Source organism: Vespula vulgaris, chromosome 24 (genome assembly GCF_905475345.1).
Source record: "Vespula vulgaris chromosome 24, iyVesVulg1.1, whole genome shotgun sequence".
Lineage (NCBI taxonomy): Eukaryota > Metazoa > Arthropoda > Insecta > Hymenoptera > Vespidae > Vespula > Vespula vulgaris.
In genome coordinates, this window is record NC_066609.1 from 147,501 (window position 1) to 166,715 (window position 19,215).

Consider the following 19,215-nt stretch of genomic DNA (forward strand, 5'->3'; position numbering starts at 1 on the left):
GCAATGGTGTACAGAAAGCAGTTAGATTACAAATAATATAATTATCGAACGAGCAGAACAGACTTGCCTTAAACTTCTGTGTATCAGAAATAATTGTATTAACATTATTTTAGTAGCACAAAAATTCGTCGTACAAGAAACATTCGTTGTTTCAATTTAAGTTACATAATCTTTTGTATGAAATTTGAATTAATGGCGTAAGAAGTCAGCTTGGTTGAAAAGTTCAATGATAGAAATATACAGCCTATTCAACTTAATCAAGTTTCTTTATAAACATAATTTTATATATATAAGTATTAATAATGCGGGGAGTATATATATATTTTGATTCGTGAGATACAAAGGAAGTAGAATATTTAATTGTTGTATATTGGCTTATTCATAAAAAAGAAAAAAGTTATAACATAAAAAGTATTTATATTTATTTGACAATCCTTTTTAAACAGATTTAAGAAAAGTATATTATAATTTACAAATCCGTGACGATCTTTTCATTTTTGTTCTGCCTATATTAAAATTGCAGTCTTTTAGCAAGAGGAGCACCATCTATAGTCTCCAGTAATTTACGCTTTAAACTGGTCTTTTCTTCCGGTTGATGCTTTATCGTTGTTGGAAGAGGTAATCGAGATCCAGGCGTTGGAGATGGTTTATTGCTAAAATATGGCATTTGCAAAGCTTGGTCACACGTACATCTCTCTAATGGATTGACATTTAACAGACTGGCTATTAAATCTAACAAATCATCGCCCGCAGCAGTAAATATATGTTTTAATGGCGTTCCTGGGAAGGGCTTAAACTGAATAAAATCGGACAATTCTGTCATGCCTGGCCATGTTTCTTCGGTTGGTGTACCTAACGTCTGTAGAATATGATAGTTTGTTATTTTTATTTATATGAAATAACAAAAGTATTAGTATGTAATAAAACAATAAAATCCGTTTAGAAAAGATACCTGAAATATCCTGGTAAGTTGATCCAGATCCGATTCTCCGGGTAAAAAGGGTGCACGTAGTAATAACTCTGCTAATATACAACCGACCGCCCACATATCTATACCTGTTCCATAAAGTCTTGCGCCATAAAGTAGTTCAGGGGCTCTATACCATCTGGTCACCACCTGATGAGTGTTTATTCTATTCGGAGAACCAAAAAATTTGGCTAATCCAAAATCTCCTATTTTCAATACTCCTTCAGAGGTAACCAATAAATTATTTGGTTTCAAATCTCTATGAAGTATCCAATTAAAGTGCAAATAATCTAAACCTTGGAGAGTTTGAATCATATATGCTTTTATATGACCAGCAGTCAGGACTATATTGCTGTCTTTTATTATTACTTCTAAATCTGTATCCATAAAATCAAATACCAATGAAACATTGGACTTATGACCAAATACATCTAAAATAGCAGATAAAACAATATATTTCTTCAATTATCACCGTTCCATCTCTTTGTATCTTAATTATATCAAAATAATGTACCTAATAATCCAATCACATTATCGTGCTTCAATTCCTGTAAAAGCTTGATTTCTCTCAAAGCAGTTCTGTTTATACCATCTCTAGCTTCGGCACGGCTACCGACTTTTATCTGAAAAGATTAAGACATGACGTTCATTTAAATATTGAATTTATTTTCCTGAAGTAACGGTGATATAAAATATTTCTTTTTAAACCTTTTTAACGGCTACGATTTTTCCTGTTTTTACATCTTTTGCTTTGTAAACAGTGGCAAACTGAAAACGTAATTAATATATGATATTTTATGTATCGTACGAGGAATAGCACGATAAAACGACCGATAAAATAATTAACGTTTCTAACCTGTCCTTCTCCTAGGAAATCGATTTTTTCATATCTCCGTAATTTCTCAGTCATTGCTATAATATACTAAAGTAATATTTACTTTCGTCAGCATTGTCCGACGCTCGAACTTTGTGTTTTGCCAAACTCTCGCAAGATTTAAATGCTGACGACTGTTCATCACCTTTCGCTCGAAACGTAACTTTAGCGACAGGTATGGACAAAATATGAACTACGATATCGATATGCGTTTGTCGCACAAATGCATAAAGAATAATAAATGTAATTGACATATAAAGTTAGCATATAAATCTGCGATAAAAAACAAGATTTTGTCGAATATTTTGTCAAAGATATTTAGCGACTACTTTACATATATATATACACACACATCATATATGCATCCTTATTAGAATGAAAAGATTTTTAAAATATGCAGGCATTTGCTCGGTTATACTTGCATTCCATAGGATTTTAATATATTTATTGCAAGTATTTCAATTATTAAAAAATTCACTTACCACTTAAGAAGTTCTGCGATGGCTCCAAAACACTCGTTCGATTTGAGAGCGGATGATTCGTAGCTGGTTGAAAATGAAAAGCTGGAGAGAATGAGAAGTGGAAAATGAGAGGTCGACGTCAAAGTGAGATCCTCTTCAGCGATGCACCGATTTTAATTTGCAATAGTTATTTATTAACGAACGGTCACTGAATTTATTTCGCGAAACTCTACTGTCTTTTATAAATATAGTCTGTGCGACTATTAGAAAAGCAAGAAACTTTGCGAACAAATACCGACTTTAACGACTGCATTGCACGCAGTCGATGCAAGAACACTTATTTTTTAAATCGCGAAACGCGAACGAACGAACGCTGCTTCTACTTCGCGGTATTTTTATTTTGACAACACAAAACTTCGATTATTTTATTGCTGCGCGTACGATTGCAATAAAATTTTGAAACAGAAAAATAGAAACAAAATAATCTGTATCACCGTTATGATAAAAAACTGTATAAATTAATCAAGAAATATAGTGATAAAGAAATATATTTACTTTAAGTCTTCGTTGACACTTGCGGGAAAAACATCCTGTCAAAATTTCGATATTCACTCGTCGAGATATAAAGAAAGATTGATCCAATACAAAGTCAATTAAAGATTTGAATTTATTGACGTCACAAGTAGTAATGACCGCGAAATCAAAATTTCAAAATATTGAAATTTTAAACTAATATTATTCCAAGTCTCTTGCACGTTACGATCTTTGTAACGTTTATGCGAATGTACTATTGTTTAGATATTAATTTTTTGTACTCCGTATTCGTTAAAGATCGTTTAAATAATTATTTAAAAAGTTATTAAATATCGAATAAGTAAATATCAGAGCCCTCTATGTTGCAATTACTCTCCATTTATTTCACTTTTTAATTCTGTTAATCTATCTAGTTTTTTTGGTCTTTCCTTTCTTTTGATTTATTATAGAATTTCACTGTTAATGTTTCGTTTCTTTATTTATTTCATCATAGAAAACTGAAATAAAGAAAAAATCTTTCTTTTGTCTTAAATTCGATCAAACGATCGCAGCGCTACTCTCCTAAACTGTACTCACTGCTGATTGGTCCTTGGTATGTTTGATAGCGAACGCTCATTGGCTGCCTCATTATCTCTTAGAAATACTAATTCCACTCTGTATTGACAGTAACTGGGTTGTAGGATGGCCGTCTTTATAACTAATATACCGGCTGTAGAGACACAAGTTTAGAGACGCGTCGTAGTAGTAAAGGGACACATGGTAAAAGAAAAAGAAATTGCTTATATTCGTATCGCTAGCAAAATGGCTGAAGTAAAGTCACGTCGGGTTGCTCAAGCAGAAGATTTATCAAATGTGGAGTTTGAAACAAGTGAAGATGTCGAAGTTATTCCTACGTTTGATAATATGAACCTACGGGAGGAATTACTACGAGGGATTTACGCATACGGTAAAATATTAACCTATATTTTGAAGTTTCGTACAAGTTAACCTTTTCGCTGCGTATATCGTTAGTCGTTTTGAATTTTAGCCGAGATAATAAACTGCGTATTTCATAGAAGTAGATATATGTATTTGTAGAAGACATACGCGACGAAAAAAATGTGAAAAATATGTTTATATATTATTATTATTATTATTATTATTATTATTATATGGCGTTATATCGTTGCCGCAAATACCGAATCCCGCCAATGCTCCCGTCCGTGGGCAAAATCCATTCTCGTATTACGTTGCGAGAAGAGAATTCTAGGTTGTGTAATTTTCTTCATTCGTCCGTCTCCACGTCGCGTTTTGCGCCGATGATTTTTCGAAGCATCTTGTTTTCGAATAGCCTAAATTGTTTCTCGTCTCGTAACATAAATGACCACGCTTCGCATCCATAAAGGACTACCGATAGGATAATCGTTCTATAAATTCTAATTTTTAAGCGCCTAGACAATATCTGCGAACCGAATAGTTTATTAACCTAATAAAGCATGCGTTTCTCTTTTATATATATTTCATAAGTTAATTAACGTTTATCGTCCAAAGGTTTTGAAAAGCCATCAGCCATACAACAAAGATCCATAAGACCTATAATGCAAGGCAGAGATGTGATAGCACAAGCACAATCTGGTACAGGAAAAACTGCAACTTTCTCAATCGCTATATTACAATCTTTGGATACGGAAGTACGAGAAACACAAGTACTTGTCCTTTCACCAACTCGAGAACTTGCTACTCAGATACAAAAGGTTATTCTTGCATTAGGTGACTTTATGAATGTGCAATGTCATGCATGCATAGGAGGTACAAATCTTGGGGAGGATATCAGAAAGCTCGATTACGGGCAACACGTAGTATCAGGCACACCTGGCAGAGTATTTGGTAATGTAAACTTATTGACACCGATTGTTTAATGCATTGATTGTCATGGGAATCTCCATGGTGACTGATACTTTTATCTCGTCAGTGAAACCTTAGAGATCATAATCGTTATTATCAAATTTCTGAGTACGATTGAAAGAAAAAATATTAAACGGCATAAATGACTAAATAATGTCTGTAAGAAAGTCATGAGCGAGATAAATTCACTGTTGATAAGCATATCACTTAATATTTTATCATTATATGCTTAGAATATTGAAAATTGAGTTTTTCTTTTTTTTTTCCCAAGACACATGGCAGTCAATGTATTAAAATTTTTATACCACAAACTTTATCATTTACAGTTTTATATCGCCTAATAAAATTCTACGAACGAATATTTATGCGTCTTGTAAAGTAATAACAATAATAACACATATTTTCAGATATGATAAAAAGAAGAGTACTTCGTACTAGGGCTATTAAAATGCTAGTACTCGATGAATCTGACGAAATGCTTAATAAAGGTTTCAAAGAACAAATTTATGACGTATATCGTTATTTACCACCGGCGACACAAGTTGTCCTAGTGTCGGCTACGTTGCCTCATGAAATTCTTGAGATGACAAGTAAATTTATGACAGATCCTATTCGTATTCTTGTAAAGCGGTAAATATACTTGACATTTACGGTATTTCAATCGATATTTAATATACTTATATACTTAAAACTTTAAATCTATTCTCAACAGCGATGAGTTAACTTTAGAAGGAATAAAACAGTTCTTTGTTGCGGTTGAACGCGAAGAATGGAAATTTGATACGCTCTGCGACTTATACGATACTTTAACTATTACTCAAGCGGTAATATTTTGTAATACAAAACGCAAAGTCGATTGGCTAACAGAAAAAATGAGAGAAGCCAATTTCACAGTATGTTCTATGCATGGAGATATGCCACAAAAAGAGAGAGATAATATTATGAAAGAATTTCGTTCTGGACAAAGGTAACCGTATGAAAATAGCTTTTTATTTCTTTACGTTTGACTTAATATTAATTCTTTTGTATTTATTTTATAGTCGAGTCCTAATCACAACTGACGTTTGGGCTAGAGGAATAGACGTCCAGCAAGTGTCGCTCGTCATTAATTACGATTTACCAAATAATCGTGAATTATATATTCATAGAATAGGTCGATCGGGTCGTTTCGGCCGAAAAGGTGTGTCGATTAATTTTGTCAAAACTGATGATATAAGAATCTTGAGAGATATAGAACAATATTATTCAACGCAAATCGACGAAATGCCTATGAATGTAGCTGATTTAATATAAGATGTATTATTATTAGTATTATACGGCGTTAAGAACTCAAAAGCTCGTTGCCGCAAAAACCAAATCCCGCGAATGTCCTTGGGCAAGATCTCTCCATTCGCGACTCTCGTACTCCATTTCGTTAAGATCCGTTCTAATATTCTCTTCATGTCAGATGTATATCTTAAATATTTTTTTCGTCGAATATCTTCATCCAGTTCCATTAATTCTTTTGAAGTAATCGATTTAATGGGAAGATTCATTAGAAATTATTTACATTCATAGTTACATTAAATGACTTTCGTCCTAATATCTAAGTTATTTATAACTTAATTCTCTTTCCCGCCAAATTCCGGGATATTTCCGACAAGAGGTACTTTTTGTTTAGGATTTCTTAAATCCAATTGAATTCTATGCAGCTTATTTCATTACGCTGCATATAAATTTTTATACGCTCGATCTTCAGGATTAGGGTTTCTAAATAATAATTTATTAAGCGTACACCATCGTTATACGAAAAAAAAAAGAAAAAAAAAGAAAAAAAACAAGAGAGAAAAGATATAGTAATTTCAACTAATGTAATATTACAAATATTACGACGGGAAAGAGTTAATTTTGACTTATGATACAAAAACAAGTGAATAAAATAATTAAAAATTAAGTGGTAATATAAATGACGTGTACATGTACAGTACTTGTATATACGAGTATGTAATACGAGTATCATCGATGTATATCCATCTTTATTTTGATAAAAATGTTACAAATATGTTAATAAAAGTATAATATAATGATGTAAATTTTCTTTCTAAATGTAGCTTCGATAATTGATAAACTGTGATAATAAAAATTGAGGGTACATGATCGTTACACAAAAAAAAAAAGCAAAAAAAAAAAAGAAAAGTATGATATATGAATAAATTATACATGTAATTGAAAAGTGTAATTGAAATCACGAAATATTATATACGGAATGTTTTGCACAAGAAAATGATTATTTAAAACGTTATATCTTCTTGAACCAGAATAATCAATAATCGGACCTATGGTACGAATGGTTTAGATGGCAGTGCATTCTTGTTTTGAGACACACTTTTAGTGTCTTACGAGTATCGGCAAAAATTTGTGCGTCCGATCTAATATATCATAGAACTAAATTAATTTGTTTGATACGAATTACTCTGTAAAATATCAACTATAAATCTAACATTTTATCATTACTACGATCGTGGACATTATAACGATTGAAAAAGGACAGTAAGGAAATCTGATACGTATAGAAAAAGCCGTATAAACGTTAACAATATTTAATCAGTTTGAATAAGTAAAAATATAAACATAATGTTACAAACGAAAGAAAATATGTACTACGCGTTTGAACATATAATGGCTAATTGTACGCTCTATTTGCGCATATAAGGATGGCAAACGTTTGAAAGAAGATTGTTTGCGGTGAGAAGATAGAAAAGGGCTTTCTTAAAAAATATGGAGACACAAGAGGACTGCACGATTCGAAGGAGCCAATTGGTACAACGGTATCCAAATGATTATAAAAACGATGGACATACTCCAGTTCGTGAGTATTCGTTACGTTCATAACGACTTTTTCAACGAACATTAGTAATTTTGCGATGTATAACTTTTACTAAATTAAAAATTTTGTTCTCCTCTGTTATCATTGTTAACAAAGCGATGATGATGAACCAAGCGCAGTATGTGAATACGGGAAGAGTTACTGCGCGTATAGCAGTATACCTAATGACCGGAGTGTTTGTAACGATGGAAGTTGAGCAAAGCTCGACTGCGCAACAAATTTTAACTATAGTACAAACGGAAGGAGAATTAGGATTAGCAAGAGCTCCACCTTTAATCGGACAGCCAGTATTTGCTTTATGGCTGTGCTCGTGCCAATTAGAGATTCAATTGAGACCAAATCACAAACCCATAGAATTAGCTGCCAAATGGAACCGTTTAGTTAAAAAATATGGTTCGCAGAGGGAAGAAACCGACGAGGAACCTTTATTGTACTTTCGTAGGAACGTGTTTCTTTCTAGATACGACGAAGAGCAAATAAAGGAAGCTAAAGTACTTGAACTGTTGTACGCAGAAGCAAGGCACAATGTTTTACAAGGTAATAAGTTTTAATGACGGCGTAAAGTGTACGGAATGTAGGCGAATATATATTATTCCTTCCTTCAAAAATGTACGTCGTTGTCACAGGTAGATATCCATGCGAAGGGCAAGCAAGATATGCAAGCTTAGGAGCATTGCAAGCACGTATTGAAATAGGCCCGTATAACTCACAAACGCACACATTGGCATTTTTTAGAAGGCATCGAGGAAGATTTTTACCACATCATTACACATCACCGAGTCTTTTATTAGGATTAGGACTTGGTTTGGGTTTGGTGGGAGGTAAAGGAGCACCAGAAGCACGCCTTTTGGAACAATATAAACGAATACCTAATCATACCGGGACCAATACAAATCCAAGAAAGCTAATTAGGAAGTACCTTGAATTTTGCTGGGGCCTACCTTGTTACGGTGCTGCCTTCTTTCAAGGACAAATCGAACGTCCTGTAAGAGGACTGGCATCGTGGATTACGAATCGTGACTTACAAGTTCTGATTGCTATTAACACTTCAGGAGTATACGTGGTCGATGATATGCAATGCGTAAGTTAAAAAAAAGTGAACATCATTCATTCGCTTTTTGTTTTATGGATAATGGTTTGGTTTTCCTTAACAGAGTCTTCTATTAGGATTGAAATACTCGGAATTAAGTTGGGAAATGGCAAAACCTTCTGACGAAAGAAACCCCGATTGTTTGCCCTGTTTGTTTCTACAATTCCCTGTAAGAGAAAATGGTGCGCGTGTTTATAAAATTCTACAAGTATTCTCGAGACAAGTATGTTTCATAAAATAGTAATAATAATGATAATAATAATAATAGCAACGACAACGATAGTAACGAAATAACAAATACTGAGAATAATACATATGCATTAGGCAATAATGATGGACACTTTAATTTCTGGTTTTGCCGAGGAAAATCGTAATCACAGTTCTCACAACGATGGTACAAATAGCGAACGTCAATTGGATCATTCTGCGACTACCACCTACACCGGTAGTTTCACAAATAAACTTAGCAAATTTACTTTGGCAACGTTTGACGACGAAGGTGATGCAAGATCAATAATATTTTTCTTCTATTTATGCAAATATTCGTTTTAGTTTTTCAAAACGGATCAATTATTTTAGGTCGATGCATCGGACAAATGGGTTCTTGGTCTTTCCAATAGTCTTCACTTTAAAAAAAGTAAAAGGTGCGCACGCACATAAAAAGCAAAGACGGAAGAATAATATTTACCTACATAAATATAAAAGTTCCTTATTGTTTCTAACTCGTCGCTGATATATGTTATTGGTGGTAGAGAACGGAAAGACGTTCGTCTTCCTCCAAAAGCTCTACCAGCATTTTGTATCGTACGGGAACTAAATTCTTATGACGATCCAACTTCATATCTAATAATTGCAGATTAAAGGTTATTTCGTTGGATTTTGCTACGAGTTCATCTTCTTCTTCCCGTGTTAAATCTTCATTCTAAATACGAAACGTTACAATGTTATATACGAACGTGTAACTTTAATGGCGTGAATCGATATACCTGCGTTAACAACGTTTGCAATTCATTTAGCTTCTCTGTAAGTTTCTCAGATTCGCGTAAAATAAGATTCGCTTTATTCACTTCCGATTGCTTAAAATCATTTAGACAATCTTCTCGTAACAGATATGCTTGAGCTTTACTTATTTGCTTTGGATTTCCTATTCGTGCCAAGTACGGAGCTAAGTGATCAGCAGGTTTTATAATTTTTTCTAAAGAAGATATTGATGCTGTATCCTGCGTAAAATTTGGATGAGTATATTTTGTACGCGAGTAGTACATAAGACTCGTTCGTGCAAATACCTTTATAGGTTTTCCCGTTTCAATTCTGTTTCTATCGAACGAAGAAATCATTAAGTTTGGACTTAAATATTCACTCGTTCGTTTTTTTATAAACGAAGAAATTTCATTCTCGGCTTCTCTGATATTAAATATGCATCGGTCTTCTTCCTTTAGTAACTTTTCTATCTCGTAAAATAGATGCAAGTTTTTTTCAGGCGGCGACGTGGTATTTGCCTGTAGCAATAAATAAAAAGTATGTAATTTTCAATCATTGGAAGGAACATTATTTGAAGAGTAGCGCGAGTTTACGTGAAAGAAACAATTACGTTGTATTCTTCGATGATGGCAGTATGAATATTGAGATGTTCTCCTGTTTCTGGCTTCTTGTATACGCGCGTACTTCTCGTGATTTTTTCATCTTCGTAATGAAATTTGAGATGTATCTCTTTCTCCGTTAAAACGAATTCTCGTACGGCGATGTCTTTGGACGGCGGTAGTAGATCGTTTCTATGATATTTTTCGGTTATCGTCTAATACGAATAAATAGACATACGTTTATGCAAGGTAGTTTTCAAGAAATTATCCGCTGGATGTAAAAACTTACGTGAATATAACGATAATGTATTCCTTCTACCGTAGATTCACCTTTTTCCGGCGAAAACTCCACGTTTCTGTGAACAAAGTATCGACCATAATTATCTTGAAATATTAAAATTTACTATCGAAATAGAACGTCGCTCACCTATAGTACAGGAGATCCTCGCGATTAACGTAATATTGCGTTAAACGGTAGGGATACATATGCATTTCTGATAATCCATCGATACGAACCATGTCGTAGAAACATAACGTCCTTTCGCTGAATATGAATGGACTACTTTCGTGGTTGTAGTAGCGATGTTCTGAAAATTCTCCATTATTAGAAAAGATCGAAAGAAAGCGTATTTGATAACGATTACCTTTGCATGCGTCAGGACGACCCCTTTCATAACGATCGACAATGTAGTTAGTATTCAAGTTTCGTCGCGATTGTATCAAATTATCATTCCTATTGGCGTATTTTTCGCAAATTTCGATCGGAGTTGTATATTCGTAATCGTCGTATATCGTTATTTTTTCTATTATTCCGTCCAACTGCACGTAAGGGGCATACAAGTCTACTTTAACTTTTTTGTAAAATATCGTCTTGTGACCACGCGGATATCGCTTCTCGAACTCTATAAACGGAGTAACATTTTTGTTGCATATTTGTTGGAGAAAGAAAGAGATCGTGCGTAAAGTGTAAAAAATATATAGGGCATCTATATAAATACGGGGCTTACCTAAACTACTTATGTATATTTCTTTCACGTAAGAGCTGGGCATATCTAAGTGTTTCTCCCGTTCTATTTTAACATCTTCTTCGACTACATCGTCCTCGACGCCACGCATAGTCCATGGTTCGCCGGGAAGTAGATGCTCCCATAACTCGGTCAGAGTTAAATTCCAATTTATTTTGTCACATCCGATCGAATCCTGCTGCATATTTACCCAATAATTTTGGTCATTCCAGATACTCTCTACACCTAGGTACAAAAGATTGGTTCGAGGATCGGTCAGATCGTACGTTTCTCCGGACGAGGGCTCGATAAAGAATGGACTTGTAACTTGTTTTCCTTTCATGTTATTAAGAGCAGGTAAGACGACGACCCAAGCGTGAACTCTATATCCATAATATTTATCCGGAGGTGGTTTTTCCAATTCCTAAATAGTATAATAAATATAGAGATATCATTAGTATTATTTCTGTTTAAAAAATACATACGATTATGATCCTAGCTTGCTTTTCTTCTTCCCGTTGAATTTCAGTTTCCAGTTTAAGTTTATCTCTGGCGTCCAGTTTTAATAAGAATTTGCTTCTAAGATCCGCAGGAGGTTTCAACTTGTATATTAAATTAACGTCGGGTTCTTCCGGTGCTTCTAATTCTTTTGTATCTTCCGGTAAATACGGGCAAGTGATTTTAGTTCTGTTGCATCGAACTTGTTCGCGGGACGCATAACCAAAAACTACAAACGCATTGTATCCTTGTCCCAGTAGAAGACTCGTCAGAAATGTTGCACACTCGAAACTGTTACCGCTGCGAAAATTGACTACCCACGACGGGGAGCGTAGGATCGCTGGCTGAGAAGTAAACGATTAGTAAAGAATACGTTATTATCCTGCGACTCTAGATTTCCTCTCGAGATTTTCCGATTATTACCTTCCAAGATTCGGATAGAAAAATGTACGGAGGATTCGTTTAAATCGAAAAGAGCGCGATAAAGCAGGATCATCGATCGACGCCATCTAGAATAACTACCACTGCGGACGACGATCATTGCACAACGGGTTTGATCAACGATAATGAATTTCTATCGATGATAGAATTTCTTTCGAGTAAAAGATAAGAACACTCGTTGTAACCTCGTGAATCGTAATAATCGAACTTCGTCTATGTCGGTAACGATATTCGATCGTATCGAGTTTCTGTATCATCGGCGGATAAGATAGATTACAATGGATAACGTATACTTTATGTACCGTTGGCATCGAATCGTGCTCGGTAACGTAGGAACAGCGACTTTATCGACGCGGAAGGAGCGATCGAGAAAGAAACGATGCCGTATCGTCGATAAGTAGGACAGTTAGTGAAAACACAGAAGTAATAATAACAATACCAAAGAGTAAATATGGGGCACGCAGAGCGAGCGAGCGATCATCGAAGGCGGGAGGGGTGAGTAACTCGAAGCGAAATGCGTCGTCGAGCACATGGCAAGCGGCCTGCGTATCTTCCCTGTTTCCTGACCTACGCTATTGTATTATGATCTATGCGCTTGGAATATATAGCGCCGCTTGCGCGCTGGAGGAATGTTTAGACCAGACGGAGAAAAAAGTTGGATACAAATATAAACTCGTCGTGTTCCGGATTTCCTTAAACTCACGAAATCGATTCAACGTCTTTGTTCCTTCGTTCTTACGCGTATAATGATACAAGTATAACACTTGGATGCTGAAAGAATAACAAGATCGTCTAACGACCGAATAGTCATTTCCGCGTGTTCGTCTTTCAACGGTTAAGATATTAAACTAGAAGATCGTCACGACGCGATAGCGAAAAGTTAGACGTATGAAACGTCATAGAGAGGGAAATTTTTTCCAAGAAAGAAGATTTTCACTTTCCGAGGTAAGTCCGAGAGTAAGAAGAGAGAGACTAGAAGGGGGTTCTTTTAGGTTAGAAAGCAATGGTCAGTGGGTGGTGGTGGCGGCGGCGGCGGCGGCGATGGCAAGGCTTTTCCGAGCCCTTTCGAGTCCTTCGGAGCCCTTCGGAGTCCCTCGCGTTCGCGATCGGTCGGCCGCCTCCGCCACCTCCGCTCCCACCTCCGCCTTTGCCTTCGACTCCTCCTTGCGTCACCCTCATTCCACGCGCGCGACCCCTTCGACCAGCACCCACGTGCTGCCGCTGCCGCTGCTGCCGCTGCCGCTGCCGCTGCCGCTGCCGCTGCCGCTGCCGCTGCTGCTGCTGCTGCTGGGTCGCGCAAGACGAGGGTGTGAGGTAGCAGACTACGCGGAGAGATACCGCCGCGTCGCGCGGCAGCTGCGCTCAGTGTCTCTCATTCGCTCTTTCCTCTATTTTAATCATACAAATGTTTCGGAAACATTTATTATTTAATTCTTTCAAGTTCAAACTTTACGATCTCGAAAACTATTTTACGACGATATTGCAGCAACCGATCAAATCGATCGATAGACGATCTTTCTCGTCGTACATACGTACATACGCGTGATACAGCAAATAACTTTTTAACGCGTATTCTCTTATACAGCTTTCTTCGCGCACTTTTCGCCGAATCTCTTCTATGACAAGACGCGTAAAGAAATAAAAAACGTAAGTAGTAGTAATCGCAGAGTTCATTTTCCGTTCTTCTTTTGGTCCTTGCGAATAATTCGATTAAATACGCTGTATCTTCGATCCACTGCGTCTTAAGTTATCTTCATTTTTTATTTTATTTTCATTTCCAAGCAACGAGTCGCGTCCGTTGTTGGCATCGTAGTTCGTAGTTTGTCACGGAGTCTCCTTGACCTTTCGCGAGTCCGCGTAGATGTTCTAGCTAAATCATCCAAAGAAGGGATCGTCGAGGTGATAAGATTTAGTTCCCTTCGGAATCGCCATGTATTCGTCGTTACCGTCCATTTGCCGTTCATCGCTAGCCCTTTTTTTATGATTTTTTCTTCTATTTTTTTTTTTTTGCTTTATCCCGCTTCGTCTCGTATGTTTTAGATGCGATAGGGAAGAAAATAAAAGCGCGTACGTGAAGCCGATCACGGGTGCAAGAGCATGTCCGGATCGTTCGTTGGAACAATTTAAGAAGCGACCCGGATTGGCTGTGCTTCGGAGTACAGTACCGTGAGACAGCGATTTTTGGAAAGTTTCGATGTCGTCGTCGTTGTCGTCTTTACTCGCCCGTATTGAAGACGTTATCCGTAGGCGACGACGACGACGACGACGACGACGACGAAGATGCGACCATCGAAGCAAGCAAAGCGTGTTAGTCTTGTCTAAGTGTACGTCATTTCCCGCGTATACGTGTGTACACGTATACATAAAAGGAGTATGGGCGCGCGCGCGCGCACCCGTGCTTCAGAGGATAGAAGGGAGAGAGCGGGAAGATGGAGCAGCTACGAGCGATGGAACGAGGGGTGGTATAGGTAGAGTGGATAGGACGAGGTAGAGATAGAGATAGAGGTAGAAGTAGAGGTAGAGGCAGAGGCAGAGGCAGAAGCAAAGGCAGAGGTAGAGAGAGAGAAACCTAAATCAGGGGCGATCGCGCGCCGAGCGAGCGACGTCGCTATCTCTGAATATGCGAACCGCTATTTGGCGTCCGCGGCGCGTACGTACCTAGTACCCGGTATTACTAGATACTAGATAGTACCTAGTCCCTCCTACCTATGTACTTCGCCTAGATGTTAGCCCCTCGTATTCGTGAGTTAGGCGAACGGGCAACACCACCACGACCACCACCACCACCGCTACCACCAACGCCCGTTCTACCTACCTATCTAATACGTACGTATGTATACATACGTACTTACATATGTATATGTCTACATGCAAGTATATGCAGCCGCGCTTTGCCGGAGGTGGAGATCGCCCTACGGTCTCGCACACCTACCACTACCGGGGTTTACACCTACGCGACTTACATACTCTGCACGCTCTGATACACCAATGAAACCCACGCGCGCGCACTCCCTTAGATCTACGCGGTGTTTGGAAAACTACGGAGAATCGAACGATACCCTTCTTCCCTGTTTTCTCGTCGATGGACGATGTCCGAGGAATCGACTCGACGTTTCTTATCATCGAAAAGAGAATCGCGCTGTACACGATTGTCATCTACAACGTCGTTCCGTTGACTACAAACGAATCGACTTTGTCTTTTCCTCTTCGTTTCTTAATAAACGTGTATATATACTCTTCGTATTAATTCAGTGGTACGAGCACAAAGGTCAAAAACATTTGAGTTTATCCGCTTTAATTTTGTTATTGTTTCGTGCTGATCGTTGTTCTATGCGTCATAATCGCTCGCGTGTACTTTTCAGTCGTAACGAGCGAAAGAGCGAGTTTGAAACTTTGCCGGCAATTGTGCGGATTATACCTTTGATTGCGCAGAACGAGATGAGAGAGAGAGAGAGAGAGAGGGAGAGGGAGAGAGAAAAGGAGGACGGAACAAAAGGGGAGAAAGCGAATCCAGCACGAGTCTAGTTTTAAACTTTATAAGAATGGAGTACGCTCACTTTCGTCGCGAAACTCCGAACGAACGAGAAGAAAGATTTTGACCCGTACGTTAACCGATTTCTTTTTTCTTTTTTCTTTTTTCTTTGAAACACACAAATGCAATATTTCTAATGACGTACCGAAAACGAGGAGCTCTTTTCTTTACCGAACGTTTACGCAAAATTGCACGATATATTGAACGATAAAAAAATCGACATAATAATTTTGATAATTTTTTTTATTATACGGCGTATAATGAAATAAAATTAAACAAGGAAATAATATAAATGAAATAAAATAAAAAAAGATATTTTTCTGTTGGTCGATGACGATTTTTAAGAATAAGGAAAACAGAGATAACGAATAATCGGCGATAATTCGACGACGAGGTTTGTAAGAGTCTCGTCGGAGAGATAAAATCGAAAGGTATAGGCGCGGTGAAATCTTTTTCTTTTTTTTTTCGAAAATAGAAAAGGTTCTCTATATCGTTGGAAATACCGGTGACGTATATGTACGCGGAGCGGAGCTTGGTGTGTTTTAACGAGCGCTACACGTGTTTCCGACGTAGATGCTATAAAGTAAGTACGCTCACGCTCGCATTCGCGCTCGTGTACATACGTAGTAGTACGAGCATACGTAGATACGTAATACTTAGCGAACGCGCGCCATTATTCAAGCTCGTACGTAAGTACGTAAGTACGCGTACATGCATACTTAGCGTGTAGCCGAGTCGGCACGGTGGAAACCCTACGCGGAAGGCCGCTTTTCAATGAGCGAACGACGGAAGAAGAGGGAGGAACGGTATGGCGCGGTGCGGAATGAACGCGGTACGACGACAGAAAGAGAGAGGGAGAGAGAAAGAGGGAGAGGAAGAGGGAGAAAGGAAAAGGGAGAAGAGAGAGAGAGAGAGAGAGACGAACGAGCGAATATATAAACCCTTATCGAAATCGTGATTCACCCCGCATTCTCTAAAGACCCCCTAACCTATTAACATCTATATCGCAATAACAGATACAGTCGCAGAGACGGATTCGTGTGTGTATATATATATACACACATATATATGTAAGTATATATGTATGCATGTACGTATGAGTATTGACCTGGTGCGGTCACTCGTCCATTCGCGCCTTTGCCGAAGCGTTACTATTACCGGCGAGTCGCGTATTCTCGCACCGCGAGGAAAAAAGAGAATAAATAAATAAAAAGCTCGAGCTCGTATCTCGGGCTCATTGACCGATTTTGGACCAACGAGTCGCGCCTTCGCTTTGTGAGTTTTCTGCCGCGAATTTGAGTACATCCAGCGTCGACGCGATCGAACCATCTCATCCTTCGCTCCTCTTAATCTTTTCCTTCTCTTTTTCTCCGATGGGAGAAACTGACTGATTTCTCAGGAGCGACGTTCGATGTATCTTTACGCGCTTCTCTTTTCATCGTTAAATCAATCGCCTCGAGGTAAAGGGTTTGCGGTTTGCGCTATTCCTTTTCGAATTTTCGCAGCTCGTCGAATCTCTTTCTTCTTCAACTTCTAACTTCTTCGCTGAGATCCGAACGACCGAAGATGGATACTTAATGACCCACTGTTCGTTTACGGGCCAAGTTCCTTCCATGGAGAAAAGTTTAAACGCTTTTACGAAACTGCCGTTAAATAGGGTGAAGGATCGTCGAAGGTAGTCCGAGTTTATAAAGTGCCACGAATAATTGCGAGCGAAGAAAGACGCCACGAAGATTAGCATTTTTTTAGGAGGTATAATATTTGTGCCAACGGATCGTTCGGAATGATAGAAACGGGGAAAATTTCGTAATCGGACAGCAAAGAAACGTTCGTATTTCTATTCGTATTTCTGTTTCGGCTCGTATTCGGATCAAAGAGAGATTTTCTTTACCGTCCGTTTCACGAACGACGTCGTCAACCGAATGTTAGCTGAGAAATCGTACCAGTTATACTTTTCTCGAATTCGAATTCTAAAAAGATAAGCGTTTAATTCGAGTATATAGGTGTAATCGCGATAAGCACGTAGATGAGGTAGCTGACGCGTAGGCACGTAGGTGAGTAGAAGGAAACGCGGACCGCTTTTCGGACGGACACCCAGTGCATCGAGATAGGTAGATAGACGTCCGGATAGATGCATGCCACGGCAGCAACGGTAAGGGATGCCGAGAGGAGGAGGGGTTGCGCGCAAAGAGAAGGGTAGGAAGGGGGTGCGAGAAGAGTAGGAGGCCCGGAGGTTGTTGGGTTGGGTGGTGGTTCTCTCGCTGATTACGTCGCAGGATGGCCAGGAGAGAGAAACGTCGGAGAGGATGCTCGCTCGCTCGCTCGTTCGGTCCGTCGGTCGATCGGTCGGTCGGTCGGTCGTTTGGTCGGTCGGTCGGTCGTTTGGTCGACGCGACGACGGTGGTACGCGCGGAGGAAGCTGCTGCTTCGTCGGATAGAGGCGAATATATCCGCAATGTCCTACCACCGACCCTATGCTCGTCCTATCTCCCTCGCTCGCCCGTTCTATCTCTTCTCTCCTTCCACCGATCTCTCCCTCGGTGTCTCTACGCTTCTCTCTCTCTCTCTCTCTCTTTCTCTCTCACACACACACACACACTCTCTCTCTATCTCTCTCTCTGCTCTTCGTAGCATCCTCCATCGTTCGCCTCTCTCTCCCACCTCCCCCCGTGGTCTTCTCTTTCTCTCGCGACGTTCCTCTCCCTCGGCCTCCCAGGGCCCTAAGCTAAACTAAGCTACGCCAGGGTAGGATAGCGCCGTTCGCTATAGGATGGGATAGATGGTTGGCTGGTGCCCACCTACCTACCTACCTACCTACCTACCTACCTACCTACCTACCTATCTACCTACCTACCTACCTACCTACCTACCTACCTACCTACCTACCTACCTATCCACCTCTGCTTCGCTCTCGCACACGAGGAGGATGCCGACGACGCAGACGACGACGACGACGACGACGACGACGACGACCGACCCCTCGCGCAAAAGCGCCCACCCTACCCGTACACTCGCTCTCTACCCTATATACCCGTCTTGCTCCTTTTCGCTCAGATCTCAAGCTAGTTTCTCTCTCTCTCGCTCTCTCTCATACACTCCGGTAGCAACACCCACAGACCCCCCAGGGGTTAGTTAGGGGTGGTATATTGACGGCCGGCGTCGCGAGGACGCCTATACTTAGTGTGCCGGCGAACCGTCGCGTTTCCAGCTAGGCACCCTCTCTTCACTCCACCCCCGGCCTCTTCGCCATTCTCTCCTCTACCCTCTTCGCCACCCTCTTTACCACCCTCCACTCGCTCGCGTCCTCGCTCCGACTCAGCCTCACCCACCACGTTCGCCTCCTCCTTTTCCTCCACCTCCGCCTCTTCCTTCTCCTCCTCCAAAGTGTCCTCCCCTTTCCACCCACCGCCACGGCTCCCTCGGTCCATCCTTCGTCCACCCGCTTCTCGACATTGGCGCGCCAACGCCACTACTACCACTGGTA

The 19,215-nt window shown here is 39.3% G+C and overlaps 5 protein-coding genes across 17 annotated transcripts in view; 3 read left to right on the forward strand and 2 right to left on the reverse strand.

Annotated features, from left to right (window-relative positions):
• LOC127071963 (phospholipid-transporting ATPase ID) overlaps positions 1-411 on the forward strand; it is a 27,847-nt gene extending 27,436 nt beyond the window's left edge. For all 13 annotated transcript variants that reach the window (XM_051011859.1, XM_051011855.1, XM_051011856.1 and 10 more), the window contains one exon: positions 1-411. This exon is cut by the window's left edge. The gene's annotated coding sequence lies outside the window, so the exon portion shown is untranslated.
• LOC127071993 (cyclin-dependent kinase 7) lies at positions 398-2,023 on the reverse strand. Its single transcript, XM_051011967.1, has 5 exons — positions 1,824-2,023; positions 1,676-1,735; positions 1,482-1,590; positions 953-1,398; positions 398-859 (listed from the first exon to the last, which is right to left on the reverse strand). Exons 1-5 carry the CDS (start codon positions 1,875-1,877, stop codon positions 512-514), a joined length of 1,017 nt encoding a protein of 338 aa, XP_050867924.1. The 5' UTR covers positions 1,878-2,023; the 3' UTR covers positions 398-511.
• A 1,513-nt stretch (positions 2,024-3,536) lies between these two features.
• LOC127071990 (eukaryotic initiation factor 4A-III) lies at positions 3,537-6,792 on the forward strand. Its single transcript, XM_051011962.1, has 5 exons — positions 3,537-3,782; positions 4,367-4,702; positions 5,128-5,350; positions 5,433-5,687; positions 5,761-6,792. The coding sequence occupies exons 1-5, from the start codon at positions 3,593-3,595 to the stop codon at positions 6,011-6,013; spliced, it is 1,257 nt and encodes a 418-aa protein (XP_050867919.1). The 5' UTR covers positions 3,537-3,592; the 3' UTR covers positions 6,014-6,792.
• Positions 6,793-6,925: 133 nt separating this feature from the next.
• Positions 6,926-9,553, forward strand: LOC127071985 (FERM domain-containing protein 8). Its single transcript, XM_051011948.1, has 6 exons — positions 6,926-7,568; positions 7,683-8,123; positions 8,213-8,667; positions 8,741-8,899; positions 9,001-9,175; positions 9,256-9,553. The coding sequence occupies exons 1-6, from the start codon at positions 7,478-7,480 to the stop codon at positions 9,294-9,296; spliced, it is 1,362 nt and encodes a 453-aa protein (XP_050867905.1). The 5' UTR covers positions 6,926-7,477; the 3' UTR covers positions 9,297-9,553.
• The window catches only part of LOC127072114 (dynein regulatory complex subunit 7), a 32,330-nt gene continuing 22,530 nt past the window's right edge, over positions 9,416-19,215 (reverse strand). Inside the window, exons 3-9 of the mRNA XM_051012281.1 lie at positions 11,746-12,102; positions 11,264-11,684; positions 10,684-11,158; positions 10,546-10,612; positions 10,268-10,471; positions 9,663-10,175; positions 9,416-9,598 (exon numbers count right to left, since the gene is read on the reverse strand). Of these exons, the coding sequence (XP_050868238.1) occupies positions 9,416-9,598; positions 9,663-10,175; positions 10,268-10,471; positions 10,546-10,612; positions 10,684-11,158; positions 11,264-11,684; positions 11,746-12,102 (2,220 nt within the window). The remainder of the gene's footprint in view (positions 9,599-9,662; positions 10,176-10,267; positions 10,472-10,545; positions 10,613-10,683; positions 11,159-11,263; positions 11,685-11,745; positions 12,103-19,215) is intronic.